At 32.0% G+C, this 18,544-nt stretch overlaps 5 protein-coding genes and 2 long non-coding RNA genes across 20 annotated transcripts in view; 2 read left to right on the forward strand and 5 right to left on the reverse strand.

The window, feature by feature from the left end:
- Positions 1-694: 694 nt before the first annotated feature.
- On the forward strand, positions 695-4,751 carry LOC136777212 (uncharacterized). 4 transcript variants are annotated; one of them, XR_010823220.1, is made up of 7 exons: positions 695-1,153; positions 1,401-2,638; positions 2,710-2,829; positions 3,054-3,139; positions 4,136-4,227; positions 4,324-4,440; positions 4,614-4,751. It is a non-coding gene; the product is annotated as an uncharacterized lncRNA (long non-coding RNA). The 4 variants fall into 4 exon arrangements; XR_010823221.1 differs by having other exon boundaries at positions 1,401-1,935; positions 2,120-2,638; positions 2,710-3,139; XR_010823219.1 differs by having other exon boundaries at positions 2,710-3,139.
- LOC136777206 (scoloptoxin SSD14-like) lies at positions 3,133-7,385 on the reverse strand. 4 transcript variants are annotated; one of them, XM_066733350.1, is made up of 9 exons: positions 7,276-7,385; positions 6,056-6,283; positions 5,733-5,956; positions 5,477-5,669; positions 5,216-5,416; positions 4,890-5,139; positions 4,623-4,813; positions 4,298-4,538; positions 3,133-4,214 (listed from the first exon to the last, which is right to left on the reverse strand). In XM_066733350.1, the coding sequence occupies exons 1-9, from the start codon at positions 7,284-7,286 to the stop codon at positions 3,951-3,953; spliced, it is 1,803 nt and encodes a 600-aa protein (XP_066589447.1). In that variant the 5' UTR covers positions 7,287-7,385; the 3' UTR covers positions 3,133-3,950. The 4 variants fall into 4 exon arrangements, with proteins under 4 accessions (XP_066589447.1, XP_066589446.1, XP_066589449.1 ...); XM_066733349.1 differs by lacking the exon at positions 7,276-7,385 and adding an exon at positions 6,753-6,967; XM_066733352.1 differs by lacking the exon at positions 7,276-7,385 and adding an exon at positions 6,740-6,967.
- LOC136777106 (uncharacterized) lies at positions 7,340-8,201 on the reverse strand. Its single transcript, XM_066733177.1, has 3 exons — positions 8,081-8,201; positions 7,488-7,993; positions 7,340-7,432 (listed from the first exon to the last, which is right to left on the reverse strand). The coding sequence occupies exons 1-3, from the start codon at positions 8,199-8,201 to the stop codon at positions 7,340-7,342; spliced, it is 720 nt and encodes a 239-aa protein (XP_066589274.1).
- Positions 8,202-9,024: 823 nt separating this feature from the next.
- LOC136776862 (uncharacterized) lies at positions 9,025-10,138 on the reverse strand. 2 transcript variants are annotated; one of them, XR_010823166.1, is made up of 4 exons: positions 9,975-10,138; positions 9,686-9,893; positions 9,276-9,603; positions 9,025-9,209 (listed from the first exon to the last, which is right to left on the reverse strand). It is a non-coding gene; the product is annotated as an uncharacterized lncRNA (long non-coding RNA). The 2 variants fall into 2 exon arrangements; XR_010823165.1 differs by having other exon boundaries at positions 9,276-9,501; positions 9,637-9,893.
- Positions 10,139-10,373: 235 nt separating this feature from the next.
- Positions 10,374-17,225, reverse strand: LOC136777034 (scoloptoxin SSD14-like). Its single transcript, XM_066733052.1, has 10 exons — positions 17,083-17,225; positions 15,787-16,858; positions 13,265-13,534; positions 12,785-13,008; positions 12,523-12,715; positions 12,258-12,458; positions 11,916-12,165; positions 11,649-11,839; positions 11,321-11,561; positions 10,374-11,231 (listed from the first exon to the last, which is right to left on the reverse strand). The coding sequence occupies exons 2-10, from the start codon at positions 16,737-16,739 to the stop codon at positions 10,977-10,979; spliced, it is 2,778 nt and encodes a 925-aa protein (XP_066589149.1). The 5' UTR covers positions 16,740-16,858; positions 17,083-17,225; the 3' UTR covers positions 10,374-10,976.
- LOC136777042 (phytanoyl-CoA dioxygenase, peroxisomal-like) overlaps positions 13,993-18,544 on the forward strand; it is a 44,798-nt gene continuing 40,246 nt past the window's right edge. For all 3 annotated transcript variants that reach the window (XM_066733071.1, XM_066733075.1, XM_066733074.1), the window contains exon 1: positions 13,993-14,128. The gene's annotated coding sequence lies outside the window, so the exon portion shown is untranslated. The remainder of the gene's footprint in view (positions 14,129-18,544) is intronic.
- The window catches only part of LOC136777035 (histamine H2 receptor-like), a 36,969-nt gene continuing 36,144 nt past the window's right edge, over positions 17,720-18,544 (reverse strand). For all 5 annotated transcript variants that reach the window (XM_066733056.1, XM_066733054.1, XM_066733057.1 and 2 more), the window contains one exon: positions 17,720-17,978. The gene's annotated coding sequence lies outside the window, so the exon portion shown is untranslated. The remainder of the gene's footprint in view (positions 17,979-18,544) is intronic.

The following is an 18,544-nucleotide window of genomic DNA, read 5'->3' on the forward strand; positions in this document are numbered from 1 at the left end:
ATAAAAGTTAAAAAAGACTTATTTAAATTTACTTTTATCAAATACTATCTATTCACAATAAATACTAAATTATGCAAAGCCATTAAATCAACGGTTTTAACGTTTATCATAATAGCGGTTAACACCATTAAGTTTATCTACATTTGAGAACTTGCAAACAAGAGAAGAAAGGAATGAGTCAGTTTCATTAACACAGTAATAACAATGCATTTGACGCGAATACATTTGAAATAATCGATGCAGCTAAAATTGATTCAGTCACAGTGAAAAGAGTTATACAAATTAATACAAAATGACAATTTTAAAATTATAAATTTGCATTCGTTGTATCGAGTGCAATTCATAAAGAAAAAGTAGCGATTTTTGTAAGTAAACAAAGAAGAAAACAGCAATCGAATTTGAGGTCATGTTAACCGGTTCATCAGGGACGTGAACGCTTCGAAATAAATTCACGCAGAAACTGATCTTATTGCAACTTACACTTTACGACTTAGATTTAAGAGTATTTCTCTTATTATGCTCAGAATTCATGAGCTTAGTCAGGATCTTTCTAGAATGGCCGCTCGGATCGAAGTGATTTGTATGCGTATCAGCTTCTCGTTTACTCCGTTGTTTTCCACCGTGCCCAGTAAAGATGTGTTTATCGTAATCGTAGTTAAAGTGCTCGTACTCGTCGAAATATGCTTCTGACATAGCTGTCACTGGTATTTTTAAAGAATCTCAAAAAACTTAGCAGTTGAAATCGCAAAAAGGAGACGCGTCCCGAACGTGCGTTCACTGATAGTTTCAGCCGAATACTGATTCTTCTCTGTTGCCTGGCTCAGTCTGCTTTTATATGTTTGATCCCACTTTCGTACGCATGCGTGTCTTCAGTAACGGATTTGTTTGAATTTAACCCTGGTATTTTCAAACGATCGTTTCTCCCCAGTAAAATCTTTAAACATTGGAATCTCTAATCGTTTAAACTAGAATCAAACAAGTGTATTATTGTCTTCTAGTAATGATAAGTGTGTCGCATCAACTCTATCAATGAGATAAGAACAAGTAATTTAAAATAATCAAGGAAGAATACTCTTCAAGTATTATTTCGGCCCTGAGGTTATAACCATACTGCAGAGCTATGTGAATGTATACACAGCTGTATTTCAGAAGTGTGCGTTTTATACACCTTTTACTAGACTTTTCAGTATTTGTTTTTTTTATTCTTTAAACTACGCATTACATGTCGCATGTTCTTTGTTTTCAAAATAGGATCAATTTTGTATTGACACGTTTTCATACTATGACTAATTGTTTTCATAAATTCAAAGTGCAATTTATCAAAAACAGACTTGATCCTTAATTAAAATGTATAATATTATGTCTTGCAAGAAATAATATCATTTGAAATATGTTTACAGGTTAGACGATGTTTCGTTTTTCTTACATATTTGAGATAAATTCTTAGTTAACTTTGGATGTATTGAAACAAAGCAAATGGGAAGCTCTGCAGTAGTGGTAGTGGTACATATTATAAAGTAGTATTAAAGCAGCGAGGTATGTTTGGCAACATAAGAGGAACACAAGATCGGAAGGTTCAGTACGCATGCGCAGTTAGCTTCCAGCAGTGTTTTGCTGACTTCTAGAAATGTCTTGTTACCAGTAAAGCCAGCTAGCAACGATGGACGCGTGGATGTGTTGAATAATATTCATACATGACACACTTATTAGTATAGGCGAAGTATCGATAAAAGAACGACGTCTTATTATAGAGAGAACGGCAATATCTGTGACATTTTTATGTTGCGTCGTGTCTTAATTAAAAAGAAAACGGTTATTTAGAGACGCTCATAGATGATAATGATCTCGTTGCGAATCCTTTTCCTCAAATATATCTTCTTCATAATTTGAATAGCTTGAATTGCCATGCGATATTGTAAAATATTTATAACAAAAGTTAGTGGTATGACTAATAAGAATACAAATCTTGCATAAATTGAGACTTACGGTTCATTTAACGTCATCTTATCTTAAATTATACTCATTCTTGTTACTTTTCATTTTAAATGCAGTTGGCACAACACTATTGCATGCTAAAATCAATAATGTAAATTGTGATTTCAAATTTCCCTTCTTCCAGTAATCAACGAGAGAGGAAGTTTAATCTTTGCTTCATCTGACAGCATAAACAAATAAAGAATCAATCTTTGCTTTCCTGAAATCATTCGAGCATTAATTCGATAAGTTCGTGCAGGTTTTGACAAATCGTTCGTCAAGGTCTCGTTCAGGATGAATTTAATCATCCTGACCACTTCAGACAATACGTGCCTGTATTAAAATTTGTTTAACTAAAATGATAGTATTAAATGCAGATCAAATCTCAGAGCAGAATGCAAAGGGACAGTCTGAAGGAAATACTGATGTGTATAAAAACTTGCAAACCTTGCACCAACTTCTATTACAATATTATTTTACTTATTAAAAGTCAGAAATGTGTTTTAATTATTACATAGTAAATAAAGGACTGTAGACTTTTAATTTAACTCCAATTATTTTATTATGGAAGTACAAAAAAAAAATAAATACGAATTGGAACGCATACATGATTAAGAAATTTCTTAGAAGCTTATACAATTTATGGAAAATAATAATTTTTAAGGTAATTATAATATTTCTTAATTATATTTGCATCATGAAGAGTTATTTATTAAATTTCATTGTCCTTCACAGGTTGGTGCATTCTAGAAGTATCGATTTTTCAATTTCAGAAGCAGTGTTGGAAAACGAATAACGTTACTTTCGAGATTATTCTAAACGACTATTCCATTTCGAGAAATCTTTACGAATAAAGTTAGATTTAGCATTATCATTGAATAGTACTTTACTGCTACAGATAAAAAATTCTATTTTTAAATTTATACTGAAGAAATGTGGCTAGGTTATTTACTGTTAAATTTTTTTTTAATCTTGATAACAATTACAAACGCTTCCAAATTTAACAATAGGAGACATACGTAAATGTATATTTACAAACAACTTAATCTACCGTGTCAAATGATAATAAATATTTTCAGATAAATAGAATTATCAAGGTCTATGAATAGACGTAAATGGCATCAGCAGTTAGCGCGTTTCTTGCAGTGATTTGCACAGCCTTGTGGTAACTATAAAATCTTTAAATGTATATCTATATTAAGAAAGTTATTATTACATAACGTTCTTATAATAATAATAAAGAATTACATACTATTGTGATATACAATTTTAATAATATATGAAGCACTATTGGAAAATTATAATTATATGAAATCATATTTACTGAAAAGGATACGATGATAAGTTACAAGTATCATTTATATAGAATTAATCTATAGTCGGTAAGGTAGGTCTACTGCAGGTAATACGGTACAGTCTTCTTCAAAAGTTTAAAGTATAAAAAATATTCAATGCACAAAATTGTATGTACACCATGTCTTATAATTTAATTATTCATAAGATTAAAACTTATAGGTGTAAAAAGGGAAAGAAAAGTCTATTATTATTTAAAAAATTATCAAAATTAACAAAGTTATTAAAAACAGTAATGAAACTACTAAAAATTAACATCAGTTATTGTATATTAGCCGCCATTCGTGCATGAATAATCTATATCATTGTGGTTTTTTTATTTTTCATTATATCATTTCATTATTGTCTATATATAAAATTGTATTATATTTGTAAATACACTGTTACTCTTTACAAAATTTATTACACACTTCTTTAAAGCTTTCCCTATTTACACATAGCAATAATAAATCATTAAAATCATTAGAAATAATAAGTCAATATTTCAATAGCACGCCATGCCATATTTTAATTAAAAGTTAGTCTTAATTTTTATTAAAATCTGTCACCAACAATGAAGAGTCTACTTCTTTTCGAACTCACTCCCATAATTTGTTATTTTGCAATATACCTTCCAACAATGCTCAGTAAACTTCATGCTCATTAGCACCCGTTCGATAATCTGGATTCACATAAATTGCACCCTTTGTTTGATGAATCGAACAAACTACACTACCAGGCGTTTTATAACGTAATGTTTTGTGTCCCAAAGCCTGCAAACCTTCAATTACCCTTTTGGGAATGCCATACTCGTATGCTAATTCTTTAGGTATAAGCTGATGATGAATTCTTGGTGCTTCAACAGCTTCTTTGATCGTTTGGTCCATCCAAAGCATCCTTGCAATAATCTGTGTAAATAATGTAATTAAAGTTTTTGTTTAAATTAAATTTATAGAGTTTTTTATGTTATTTATGTATATGTAATAATAACCTGAGTTATTGATGTTATGATTTTAGTTCCACCTGCTGCGCCAACCAACAGTTTAATATCTCCATTTGGTTCAGTCAGTATAGATGGAGACATAGATGAAATGGGTTGTTTGAAAGGCTGGACAAAGTTATTTTTATTAGCAGGTATTCCATGAAAGTTGCTTTTTTTAAGAACTCCAAAGTCATCAATGACATTGTTCAGGATGATTCCTGTACTTTCACTAACTATTCCACTTCCAAAACTAAAACGAAAGATGTTTTTTTATAAGTAAAATAATAATTTTCAATTGATTGAATATTTATATAATTTTTTTCAGGATACTGACTAAAAATTAATTGAGCTGGTAACCGATACACCATCACCGTTTGGGCCAAGGATCGCAATGTGCGAAGTTCCATGATCATCGGTAAAACTCGAAGTGGCACCGTAGTGATTAGGATCTTCCCATGTCTTATCTAAAGATATTTTGTTCCTGATAGCATCAGCAAAGTTCTTTGAAGTGAAATTTTTCATAATCTAGTAATATGAATAGCATTGTATAAAATTAATTGTAATGGAAATGACCAATTAACTGCTTATCATAAATACCTACATCTTCCATATCGGTAAAATCAGGATCGCCTAAATTAGATCTGAGAGCAAAAGCATATTTGAAAGCTTCCACTACTTTGTGATAAGTTTTAGTTGTAGAAGTAAAATCCTCGATATCCTTTGACGTAAAATTATAACCATCCAAAATATTCAAGATAAGAGCCAGTGGACCTCCACTTCCTGGCAAACCTACCGTTTTAAGTGTAACTCCGTTGGAAAATGTAGTCTCTACAGGTTTTTGCCACTTTGCACTGAAATTTATTTTAAACTATCAAATACTATAATATATATATAAGATTCAAATTAATATATAATAGAGAATCTTACTCGTAATTTTCTAAATCTTCCAATGTCATAAGAGCTCCCTTTTTTTTAAGATCATTTATTAAATTTTTGCCAATTTCCCCTTGATAAAAATCAGAAGCTCCTTTTATCGATATATTTCGAAGCGTTTCGCAAAGTAATTTCGACTTGATCAGTGAGCCCACTGCTTTTATCTCGTTGGTTTTTGGATTTATAAATCTTTCCCTAAAAAAGATAGCGTTTAAATTTGACATTTAGTTTTTTTTTAATTTTATTCACACATACTTGAGTATAGGATCGTTGTAAATTGCTTTGCCAGTCAAAATAACACTATCTCGTTGGTACTTTGTCATCTTGTACCCATCTTCGCATAGCTTGATGCTGGGCTCGAATAATTCTCTCCATTTAATTTTTCCAAATTTCTTATGTGCTGCCCAGTAACCAGCCACTTCTCCAGGTACAGCGATTGCCAAGGGGCCTAATATAACATAATATTAATATATATGTATATTATTTTATTAATTAAAACTAGGGTTCGTACCTTGGAAAGAATCACGAGGATCGTTATTCTCAAAAATAGACGAATTTAAATCATGTGGAGCTCGATCTCTAGCATTTAACACGTAAGCCTCCCTGGTATCCCTCTTATAAATAGTCATCAAGAAACCACCACCTACACCCATACTCTGCATATTCACAATACCATTGCAAATCATCGTTGCGATTGCTGCATCCACCACGGAACCATTCCGATAGAACATCGACCTATGAATAAAATTTTATTTTTTACATAAACAAAATCCGGAATATTATGTTAAAAGCTAAGGCTTTTATTTTATTTTAATATTTCATTTTATTATATACCTTCCAATCTCAGCACATACTGTACCATCCACGCAAATTGCTTCATTCTGGAATAATCTTACAGCACCCCAACGAGCTGGTAATACTTCGTCCGGATCCGGAAGTCCATAATTATTCTTTTTACTACATTCTTTATATTCGAAAAAACTGCTACCAATCAAGCCAACTACAAAAAGTATACATGCTAACCCTCCAATATACATAGCCTTTTTAACCGATTTTGGTGTCCTGAAAATTAAATTTTTTATGGTAAAGGTGAAGAAATATTTTTTTAAAGTAAAATATTTTAGGGAATACTTTTATATGATCTTATGTGAAAAAATAACAAATGGTTATTTTTTATTGAAAATACTGTATAGCTTTCCTACGTTCCTTTTTTAATTAGCAAGCATTTATTGATCGAAGAATAATTTTATTTTATGATTTACCGTTTATTAACATTAATTAGTGATCTAATATGCTTTGACAGTTATATCGAGGCATTAATTATTATACTGATGTTCTTCATTCAAGCAGACCGCGTCAATCACGTGCTGATCAGTTTCATTCGTAATCTGATTGAGCTTACTTTCAATAATACATTGCACAATAATAATAATTGGTTTAATAATCAATTGTAAGTACTATATTAAAATTCAATAGTTGCAAAAATGTAGGGGAAATTTTGTTATTTTAGGTAATTACTGTTTTTCATTACACCGTATCAGGGTTTACCCTTGTGGGGTTAAAGTGTAGACTTAGAAACATTAAGACTTTCACTGACTCAAGTCTGACACCTAGAAACAATCATTTAGGACTAACTAAAACCATTGATTTATCCCGAATTCGTTGTATAAAATATTGAACAATCATCATTTCTTCTTGATTGTAGAAATGAAAACTAAACGTGAACCATTGTATAAAAGAGGTGAACTCTAGTTGATCTGCTGACTGTGACTGGGTAAAATCGATCGGGGCCTGCGCAACCCTTGCTAGTAACGACCGGCGCAGATGTTTCGTTTTTCTGCACCACGTGTTCATCGAGAGAATGACAACATAAAATTTCAATCATCACGTATTTCGAATTTGACGAAAGCTTTTAAATAGAAGAAACTTTATTGTAATATTGTAACTTATGATGAGAAGTACTACACTTGATCTATTAGAATTATTTATTTTCCTTTTTTCACATTTTTGAAGATAAGCATAGACAAGAAAATAGGAGAAAGATAATAAATTACCAGTTTGCCATAGCTTCCGCAGGTATAAATATAATAGAAGAAGGAATTGTCAATGGACCCAGTCCTAATTGTCGTTTGGTCGATGCTGGTGGACTTGGTGCCCCAAAGCGTATAGCTGGTTTAGGTGCAGGTTCGATATCTGTCCTTTCAAGTGGAGCTGCTTGAATAGGGAGGTCGCTTGTTGATGGAATCGGAAGAGCAGGTTTCGTTACTGGTCGGACTGTTTCAATCGGCGAGCTTTTTGCTTGATAATGCACGACGGATGGAGTAATTATCGTCACGACTGGTTCCACTGTTGCAAGCTCGATTGGTGATTCCACTGCTCCAGTGACTATCTTTATTCTGGGCTCGACTGGTCCACCGGCAGGTTCACTCGGAGAATCTGAGGAAGAGTCTGGGGATTTCAACGATGTTGAATTGCTGGTAGATTTGTCTGTTGCTGCAGCTGATTCTTCTGTAACACTGATTGGTGAAACATTTGCTGCAACTGATTCAGCATGAGCACTTGTTGCTGCAATTATTGCTGCAGTTTGGTCAAGTGTAGCAATTATTGCTGAAGCTACTGATGTAACTGACTCAACTGGATCACTCACTTCTGGACCTATTCCTGTAGTTGATTCTACTTTACAGCTAGCTGCTGGGACTGATGCTGTATCTGGTTCGATTGGACCAGCCGTTTCCGTAGAAGAATCTATTGTAGCCTTTGATGCATCCATTTCTAAACATATTGAAGTTGAACATGTATAATTGTCAAGCTTGCTGCAGAAGTTATTATATGGATTAATATATATATTTGGATGAAAACCTGTTGCTTTATTTTCTTCACCCTCTTTTGGAATTAAGCTAACACCTGTTGTGACAGATGATACACTCTCTTCTGTTTCCTGGATCGGTGAAAGTACTGGGTTTCTTAGCGATTCATCCATTTTGCGTCAATTTTTTTCACTATTAATTAATACTCTATTGGAGTATACGTTTCAATCACTCGTTAAATTATGAGAGTCCAATAAAGAAAACATCTGCACCAAAATTTCGTTACACTCCATTTACATAATAATCTCTAGGTTACTCTATATATTATTCGTGCATCTATAAATCAATATAATAATTCTACAATTAATAGCATTTTTCTTGCTTATCAAAACTTTTAACTAATTAAATTATTATAGTTATTTAATCTATATCTGTGTAAGATTAAGTTTTAAACTTTGAAAAATATTTCTAAATTTACCTGTTGATTTATTCACTCATTGTAATTGGTCCGAGGAACACGTAATAATTTATCACAATGTAATTAATATTAGGTAAAAAGGATGATGAAAATGTTTAAAATATAATAAAAATTAAGTGTGGATTGACACGAATAAGAGCTCGTAGCAAGTGTTTCATTTCACTGATCAACGAGCACATACAAACTGAAAGCTGTCCGTATTTAAATGGTTTGTTTGAGTTGAGAGACTTCTGGGATTTCTACACACAAATTAATGTATAATCCCAAAGGTCGAATCAAGGATTAGTAATGTTTATTATTATTTTGAAATAAGACAACAAGCAAAATTTTCACTATCACTCTTACCTTTATCTTGATTCAAGCCCCATCCCACTTTAATCTTCTCTACTTAGCACTATTTTTAAAGAAAATAGACGTTTTAAAAATTAATATGTAAAAATATATTAATTAATAGTAATCTTATAGTATATCGTTATAAATTAGATATAGCTAACAGGAATATTAAAAGGTGTTCCGTGTAAATTTAAAAACGTTTAATAACACAACAAAAGATACATTTGGTAAGTTTTTTATGTACAATTTTCCCTTAGCATTAACTAGGTTTCCATCTGTCAAATTTCCGAAGAATTTAAAATTTAAATATAAGTCAGTCTTTTGCTTAAAATCACTTAATGTTTAAATTAAGAATGATATTTATCTGGAACTAACAAATTTTGAATTAAAATATACCACTGAATTAACTATATATAGATTTATAGTAAATACATACTTCAATATCGTTTTGTCGAAAAGACGATTTAAGTAAGTTCATTGTAGATTTTCGAGATGCTGACCAAACTGGGCCATAATTAAAATTCTTAACTACTCTCTATGACAAATGCTGCGTTTTTTCACAAGTCAACGCGTAAATCGTAACAAAAGTCAGAATTAGAAACAGTCCAATTATAATAATAATTGCTCCAGGTACGTAGTATTTCAAAAGCGCTGGTGAATTCCTGTTTTGAATTATTTTCATGAAATTTTAGTAAGAAATAATTGGACTAAATTGTCCGTGCGTCGATTATGCATTTGAACAGCTGAATAATTTAATGTAGTTCCTAAAACAAATAAGAAAATGTTTAACAACCTACCAACGCATTCCTTCTTCGTCCTCATTAAGTTCCAATCTTTCCCAAGTACCATCTGTGCCACGTGATGAGAGTGGCGCTAAACTTGGCGAGGATGACATAATTTTTAAGAAACTTTTTCTTATCAAAAGCACTGGGATATCGAGCTATTTGCACTTCTCAGATATCTAATGTAGCTGGTATTGTAATTTTAATTTTAATTATAATTTCAATTTTATTTTAATTTATATATCAATCACTTTTCAGATATTATCGTGTATCTGTAAGTAAATATAAAAAGTTAAATGACTGAAATTTTCTATTTCAGGCGCGTATCAAAATTGTCGGTGCACATTACTCACTGTAAGTTTTATGATAGACCTTTTTTCTACTGAATTATTCGAGCTCATAATAAGAATCTTATTGCCTGTTCAACGAGCTAGCATAAACTGAAAAATTTTCAATCCAAAAGAGTTTACGTTTGCGTGATGTCAATACACAATTCGCAGTATAGCTTAAAAGGTCATATCAGGGGTCAAGTGATTGTTGGTTGTATAATATACGCATTATACTATATTTCTTTTTCATAGGACAAAAGGCAAAACGTTTATAGTTTCTTCTCATGCCAACGATCGATTCGTTTATAATAGAAATCTTCCACTGCAAAAGGCTTTTAGTGGAATTGACGATGATTATATTGTTTTTATTAAAATGAAATTTAAACACTACTAATAATAATGATGAATTTTTCAAGTGTGTATATAGTAGATATTTATTTATAATTAAAAATGCATAAAAAAATTGTTAACCTACATTATATCCTATGCAAGATCTTATAATTAATTAAGTAATTGTAAGTATATATGCAATTAAGTTGTTCTGTAAACAAAAACAGAATAATTGATCGTTGAGTCAAAGAGATAAACCTATAGCATAGATTTTTTAGATATACGAATGTCGAGTATACTCCAATTGAACCGAAGAGATAATTGACCCACTAGAATTAAATTAATAAGCGCTTTAAACAAGGTCATTGACCCGGTTAATTTTTGGAGTAGCTCTGTGAATAGTGCACCTCGAGAGAGATTAATCTTATCTACCTGTATTTTGATCGATTTCGTCAATATTCAGAGAACGTTCGAATATATGGATGATTGCTCAGTACTTTTAAACATTAATTATGAACGTTATATATCGGTTAATAAAATCCTAGTCGTTTGTTTACATTAAAATATCCTAGTACTTAAATATATAAAAAATTGTTAGAAGCTTTACTTATCGTTTCTTAAAAATTCATTAAAAATTTGCTTCTTCTAGTATTCTAATATAGGTAAAAAATGAGAATCATTTAAAAGTCAATTAATTTAAAAATTGTCACTTCCTTTTCTTTTGTCCGCACTAGCGACAAGTGTGCCATTCGCTTGATAAATCGAGCAAACTACGCTATCATTATCTTTGGAACGCAATGTCCTGTGCCCCAATTTTTGTAATCCTTTAATCACCGGTCTAGGCGTGTCTGCTTCGAAAATCAATTCATTAGGAAACAGCTGATGATGAATTCTTGGCTGACTAATTGCATCTTTTATACGCTGACCCATCCAGTTTACCTTAACAATAGTCTGAGAAAGACACAAGAGAGATAACGTTAATTGCTATTCGATTAAGATCCTTTTAGACATCATTTAGATCTTTTTCATTAATCACTAACCTGAGCAACAGCAGTTATAATTTTAGTTCCACCTGCAGCCCCAACAACTAATCTAACGTTCCCATTTGAATCAGTCAGGATGGATGGACACATTGAGGAAATTGATTGTTTGAAAGGCTCCACAAAATTATTTTTATTAGCTGGGACCCCTTGAATATTGTCTCTATCAGAAGAATCAAAATCATTTACACCGTTGTTCAGTAGGATTCCTGTACTGTGGCTGACTATTCCACTGCCAAAACTGTGAATAAAATGCATATTGGTTATAATAATTAAAGTGAGCAGAATTTGAGTCTCTTTTAATTAAATATCCTCTAGGACCACTAACTTATAATTAATAGTGCTGGTGACTGATACAGCATCTCCATTAGGAGCAAGAACAGCAGTGTGGGAAGTTCCATGATCCTCGGTTAATGTGTAAACATCCCCATAATGGCTTGGATCCTCAAAAGTTTTATTTAATGATATTAGTTCCCTGATAGCATCAGCATAGTCTTTGGATGTAATGTTGTTCATCAGCTAAAAAGCAAATTTGTGTTAAAAGAATCTTTTGGATATAGTTATTAAAATCATTCTAATTTTTCAGGAACAGTACCCCTGTCATGTCAACATAATCAGGATCACCCAATCTCGTTCTAATTGCAAATGCATATTTGAAAGCTTCAGTCATTTTGTGATACGTGCTGATTTTTGCAGTAGTATCAGCAATATCTTTCGCTTTAAATTTGTACTCGTCCAAAATATTTAAGATTAATGCCAGCAGACCGCCACTTCCTGGCAGACCCATTGTCTTCAGTGTAGTTCCATCAGAAAAAGTAGCCTCAATTGGCTGTTGCCACTTTATCCTGAAAATTGTTTACATAAAAAGCTCGATTAAAATTCATCTGTACGAATTTTCATAATTAAAATTAATAAATTGATCCTCCTCATAACTTACTCATAATTCTTCAAGTCATCCAGAGTAATCATAGCTCCTATCTGTTCCAAATCCTTTATCAAGTCTGCAGCAATTTGGCCTTCATAAAATTCAGTCGCTCCTTCCTCTGCCAACTTTTTAAGAGTTTTACAAAGGGCTATTGGTTTGATAAGAGATCCTGCCGTTTTGATGATATTGGTCTTTGGATTCACAAACAAACCCCTGAATCAGAAATATTCTGTTTTACACACAAATTTTTGTATTTTTATTTTTTTAACTTGCATACTTTAACGTTTCATCATGATAAATGGAATATTCGTTCCTCAGGATGCTCTGATATTGGCGATTAGTCAAAGTGTATCCTTTCTCGCATAACTTGATGGTGGGCTGAAATAATTCTCGCCAATTTAAATTACCAAATCTCTGATGAGCTGCCCAGTAGCCAGCAAGTTCTCCAGGGATGGCAATCGAATGAGGACCTAACAACGGGATAATAAAATATAATAATTCTTTAATTAAATTTATTTTACCAGACATATAAATTTTACCTTTCAGAACACCTGTTGAATCTCTGTTCAAGAACGTAGATGCGTTCACGGCATCCGGAGCTCTATCCTTCGCGTTTAATGAAAAAGTTTCTTGAATATCTTTTTTATAAATAGTCATTAGAAATCCTCCACCAATACCCATACTCTGCATATTTATCAGACCGTTGCAAAGCATCGTTGCAATTGCTGCATCCACTGCGGATCCATTTCGTTGAAACATTGAACTGTGTAATAATAATAATAATAATATAAAAATTTTAATTTTATTTAAACATGTATTTATAAATCTTGTATATTTAAATTTTTATTTTTTTTAATAATTAAACAAATTATTACAACTGCAATATTATTGTAAATTAGTGTTGTTTATCTACATCAAACAACATTGTTGTAAATAAAATTGAATATTTTCTATTTAAATAGCAGTGTTTTGGTTTATAATTTAAATTTCCGGTTTATATTAAGTTTGCGAATTTATACCTGCCAATCTCAGCACATAAACCACTATCGGAACAAACGGCGCCATGTATCAATATTCTCAGTTTATTCTGGAAATACTTGGTGGCCCTAGAAGTGGCGGCTGAGGGGGTGGAGGTATTAACCTTGATAGTATAATGGCTAAGTTTGCTAGACGGCCACTGGTCTTTGCAATTTGCGGCATGATAAAATGACAAAACAATGACGAGAGCCACTGTAATAAAAACTCCAACTCCTCCAAAAATAAAATACGACTTCACTGATTTTTGAGACCTGAAAAATACAATTAAATTCATGTAAAAAGAGTGGACTAGAAAATTGCAATTTTAAAAAAATATGGAAATAAAATTTGGTTATTTTTTAACTCCAAAATCAATTGATTAATAATTAATTCGATAAGTAATGGTATTTTGCAAAGTGTCAATAGTATAAATACATTTATCAATCATTCGTTGCGTGACAGTACGTACTCGTAATTTATTTATTTTTAAAATTTATTTCCAGTTGTAATGTCTCTGGTACTAATCTACGTTATCGTGGGGGTTTTCATTATTTAAATAAACATAATAATAAAAGCAGCGAATCGTATCTAATCTTATCTGTTATTTATAATTTTGATAATAATTTTATAATAGAGTGATTATTTAACGAACGGTATACTTCGTTTTTTTTCATTGTGAATAAACTTTATACTAGAGCTAATAATCGTTTGTCATGTTGTTTTCATTGTAGTTAATCGAGAGAGAAGTTTCTCGCTCAGATGTCAGTGCCTAGTGCCTAGTGGACTCAGTCGTGAACAACAGTTTTTCAAGTGCAGTCACACGTTATTCAGTAAGGGAGTTTCAGTATAAATACGGGCAACAGCTGGTAAGTTTATTTTTCTCTTAAAAATTGTTTAGTCTGCAAAAATCCCATATAAATCACCCATTATCTAATTAATTTAGAATGTGCATTTGATATCAATTGAAACAATAATAATGCTGACTGCTGATGTAAATTATTGCTGAAAATTGGAAACATTTCCTTTGAGGTTATATCTATAGAGAAAGTGCACCAGATACACCTATCCCTCTGTAGCTAATGCAGCATCCTACTACATTCTCGCCTCCCAAGATAAGAGTAGATCTGCAACAAGTGTCTGCACATCGTGTTAAAAAGATAAAATGGATCTTATCTAAAAAATATTTAAATTTTTGTGTAGGAGTTTTCATTTGTATACTATTAGCCTAGTCTATACAACGAAGTAAATATTCTAATAATTTTTAATAAGTGACTTTGTTCTTTGATTAGGTAACCAGATTAACATTGTTTTGACTGAAAGTAACAACGTAAATGAAGTGTTGCAGTAATTTATAGCGTATTATAATGATTTGCAGTTTTCAAATATCTCTTATCTTCTGTTTCATAAACGTTAATTTTATCTAACAGAAAATATTATTATTATGCAGATTTTCTGTGATATATCCATATTTGATATTTTCTAGCATTTTAATCTTTATCAAATAAGAAATAGCAATTAATTAAACAATAATGGAATCTCATGAAATATTTCTATTATAATATAGAAATCTTTGGTAAACTGTTTAATTTCCTACGCTATTAAAAAAAAATTGAATTGCACACTAAACGTGTTTTATTATAAATAAAATTATATAGGTGTTTAATGAAGAGGAAATAAAATAAGTAAACTTTGAAAGTAAGTAGAGGATAAATATAAAACAATGGTATTTTGTGTCATTAATAAAAAGTATTGATCCACTCACACGTTGGAAAAAAAACTTGCAAAGAGATATCCAATTTCCACACGAGATGTAAAGATGTGTAGGAGAAACCTAAAACTATCATTTTTACGCTTTGTCAACTATTATCGGAGTGTATAACTAACGGTAGCTACTAACGAGGCTGAACTGCTGATTGAAGAGAATGATGAACACATTTTCCTCTTTCATGAATGGAAACAACAATTGAATCTTTGATCATTAAAATTCTTTGTTGAACTCATCACATTTGATATCCCATTACTCAAATGTCAATCAAAATTTATTATAAGCCAGAAATAAAAAGTCTATAAATTAGGCTCTTCATTATATCATTCTGCTAAGCACGTAATGTCGCATAACAATGAGAATATATTATTTTTAGTTAAAACTATATTTCACACTGAAGCTTTTCTTCTAAGTTGAGTAGATAAATGTACAAGTTACGATAGAATATTATATTTTAAACGTTTCAGATTGGTTCTAAAAACAACAGATATGCAATGAATGTATTTCCGCAAGATTAAATAAATTATATGGAGATAAAACTTTTAGACTATTTATACACGGAATATTTATACTTACTGTAAAACCAACTTTATATTTCAAAGAAACAGAATTATGATATTATAACTGAGAGATTCTTTATAAAAATTATTCAAAAACAATTAAACAGCATAAGAAATTTATGTTATGCCACGAATTTATTAGCAACGAAGTAATTATATTTGTTAATCAAAAAACTGAAATGGATTAAAAATAACGTACCAAGTATCAATTTCGTTCTCATCTATAGGATATTCCCATGCTACCCAATTGGATGAGGGTGGTTTGTCACCTTCATCAGGGGTTTGTGTTACACTTGTCATAGTTGTCACTGCTGTTTCCGCTCCTGGTGTCATTGCTGTTGTGCTTGGTAATGTATCTGTTCCTGGTGTCACTGCTGTTGTGCTGGGTACTGTATCTGTTGCTGGAACTTCGGTTGAATTTTGCTCCCCTGGTTGTTGTTTAATCACTACATTTGTTTCAACTGGTACTTTTATTTCTTCCGAAGACTTTTCTGTTGCTGCGATGTCAGCAGAAGTTGTTGGGACTGCTGAATCTTTTACAGTGACTTCAGCGATTCGTGAATTGCTTGGTTCACTCGTGTCTTTATCTGATTCCTGTACCGTGCCTGTTGCTGCGATCGGTGCGCCTGTTGCTGAGGCTGGCTCACCTGTTGCTGTAGATGGTTTATCCAATACTGCAACTGATTCAGTGTTTACTATAGCTGGTTCCACTGCTATTGTAGCTGGTTCAACTGTCGCTGCAGTTGGTTCAATTGTTGCTGCAACAGGGTCAATTATTGCTGTAGCTGGTTGAGTTATTGATGCAACTGGTTCAGCTGTTGCTGTTGCTGCAATTGGTTCAATCGTTGGTATTGCTGGTGCTCTTGTTGCTGGATCTAATGAGTCAATTGTAAGATTCTTAGGCTCCATTGCTGAGGTTGTTGCTGCAGTCCCTTCTCTTGGTAAATCTGTCCCTTCGTTCCTCCTGAGGAATGGTCCAGCTTGCATTTCCAATTGTAATTGATTCGGTGAAACCATTTGTTCGCCTGTTTCTACATCGACTATCATCGATACTAATTCACCTGCAGGAAAAGTTGTTTCACCTGTTTCCGAATCTATTGTAGCGTTTTCAGTGGTTCCAATATTTGGTCTTGTATCGCGCTGGTTGGCCATTATTATGTCAGTCAATTTTTCTCTATTTCAAAGTCGTTTATTATTCATTAGATTATTAGCTTTAAATTCCCATTATAAGAGCTCCATCTTCTTAATCACAACGTTCAATTGCTGGTAATCTGTTAAACATTACTAACATTGCTAAGGTTCCACACAAGAAACTACAATGAAAATACTTTTAAAAATTTCCAACGTATTTCACAATTGTAAACACTCTTTAGAAATTCGAAATTTTATTAACTAATTTTGAATTTATTTCGATATCAATTTTCCTAAACAGTAATTAATTCTTTCTGACATAAGTTATTGAAAATATTTATAAATAAACTATACTGAAATTTACCTGGCAACTTATACACTTAGTCGGTTCGTGAGATTCTTTTTAAAATTTCTTGCAGCGTGATTAATAAAACTTAAAAATGACCAGGATATTAGTCAAATATTAAAAGAAATCGAAATATTTACGGACAGGTGCTGAAGGTATTTCGTTTCACTGGCCAACGAACTAGCACGAACTGATAGTTTGCTTACCAATTGGAAAACATATGGGATTTCAATACACGGTATAATTCGAAAGGTTGCATTGGGGGTCACGCGATCATCGTGTTAAAGCTTCAAAATAACACCACAAACAGGACCTTTTACGTTTCTCTTCTCCATCGACGGTAAATACTTATTCCAAGAAAATAAAAATAATTTTCAAGAGCTTGTCACGAAACGACAAGCTACAAATGAAATTAAGAAAGTAAATAAACTGTTTAAGCTTTTATCTATACTCTCTTTACATTTAAAACTCTTTTCCGTCAAAGCTTGTACTTTATTTTCACAAAAAATTCTATTTTTGCATAATAAATCAAGCTTTCTCTCGTTATCGTGAAAAATTTTCTAGAATAAACAAAAAAATCAGGTATCATAATGGAAGGAAAGATGATGATTGATGCTGAAGAAGGGATTATCAAAGTACAAAAATTCGCATTAAACTCTTTATTTGCGCTAACAGCGTACACTCAGACATCATTTACATTGCAACGCGTCATTATACATTAACATCGATACAACATTCGCACCCGACGTGATTTTTGGCGTCGGGGTGGTAACAGTGATAAATGGATGCGAGAATCCTTATTATTGGCAAGGTCGAGCCGCTATTGTCCAGTGCTAATTGACGATTCTCACAGATACGGCTCGACGAAATTTGCGCTCAACCGAAACTTTAGCGACGAAGCGTCCAGTCTCTTCCTGAATAAAAAATAATAACAATAATCACACAATCGCATTTACATCTCACAAATAATTTTTTTCGCTTCATCGTTAACATTTGTATCAACGAGGAATCTAGGAATAATTGTTCATCATTTCTTTACTTCGTCGCTAATATTTCTTGGATGTAACGAAACAGCAACTTGTTTTCCTGTTTACTTTCAGAGACTCAAGTTTGCAACTGTAAGCTCTGGCAAAATATAGGCCTTTTAAATTACACGAATGGTAAAAATAGTGGTCCCCACATTTTACAACTATGAAACTATTCTTTTATCTCGTCAAATTAATTTGATTGGCAAGTTTCGTAATTAAAATATTGGGATATTGTCATTCTGTCTATATATATATTATTAAAATATTTGTATTCTTCATTTTTTCAAGCTTTAATGTGTGGATTTTAATCACAAGGGACACTATTAATACCGATTGTGTAGAAACTTGAAGAATCCACCTGTCAATTCCCACGGCTAAGAACATTATCGAGAACTAATCACTACCTATATATTCAACGCGCCTAGATATTAGATTATCACTATCGTGTATGC

Source organism: Prorops nasuta, unplaced genomic scaffold (genome assembly GCF_024137725.1).
Source record: "Prorops nasuta isolate Cenicafe-Biocafe unplaced genomic scaffold, Cenicafe_Pnas_1.2 PNAS00010, whole genome shotgun sequence".
Classification (NCBI taxonomy): Eukaryota; Metazoa; Arthropoda; class Insecta; order Hymenoptera; family Bethylidae; genus Prorops; species Prorops nasuta.

Bases quoted from the DNA above. Each gene is read 5' to 3' on its own strand.
- LOC136777106 (XM_066733177.1), bottom strand. From the start codon at position 8,201: ATGGATGAATCGCTAAGAAACCCAGTACTTTCACCGATCCAGGAAACA. The intron at 7,994-8,080 runs GTTTTCATCCAA...CAATATGTTTAG, and splicing joins TGAAGAAAATAAAGCAACAG to AAATGGATGCATCAAAGGCT. The intron at 7,433-7,487 runs GTAACGAAACCT...CTATTCAAGCAG, and splicing joins CGATTGAAACAGTCCGACCA to CTCCACTTGAAAGGACAGAT.
- LOC136777034 (XM_066733052.1), bottom strand. From the start codon at position 16,739: ATGGCCAACCAGCGCGATACAAGACCAAATATTGGAACCACTGAAAAC. The intron at 13,009-13,264 runs GTATAAATTCGC...ATTATTACACAG, and splicing joins TTATGTGCTGAGATTGGCAG to TTCAATGTTTCAACGAAATG. The intron at 11,562-11,648 runs GTTAGTGGTCCT...TTTTATTCACAG, and splicing joins ACCAGCACTATTAATTATAA to TTTTGGCAGTGGAATAGTCA.
- LOC136777206 (XM_066733349.1), bottom strand. From the start codon at position 6,802: ATGTTTCTAAGTCTACACTTTAACCCCACAAGGGTAAACCCTGATACG. The intron at 4,814-4,889 runs GTAGGTATTTAT...TCATATTACTAG, and splicing joins ATTTTACCGATATGGAAGAT to ATTATGAAAAATTTCACTTC. The intron at 4,539-4,622 runs GTCAGTATCCTG...CTTTCGTTTTAG, and splicing joins ACCAGCTCAATTAATTTTTA to TTTTGGAAGTGGAATAGTTA.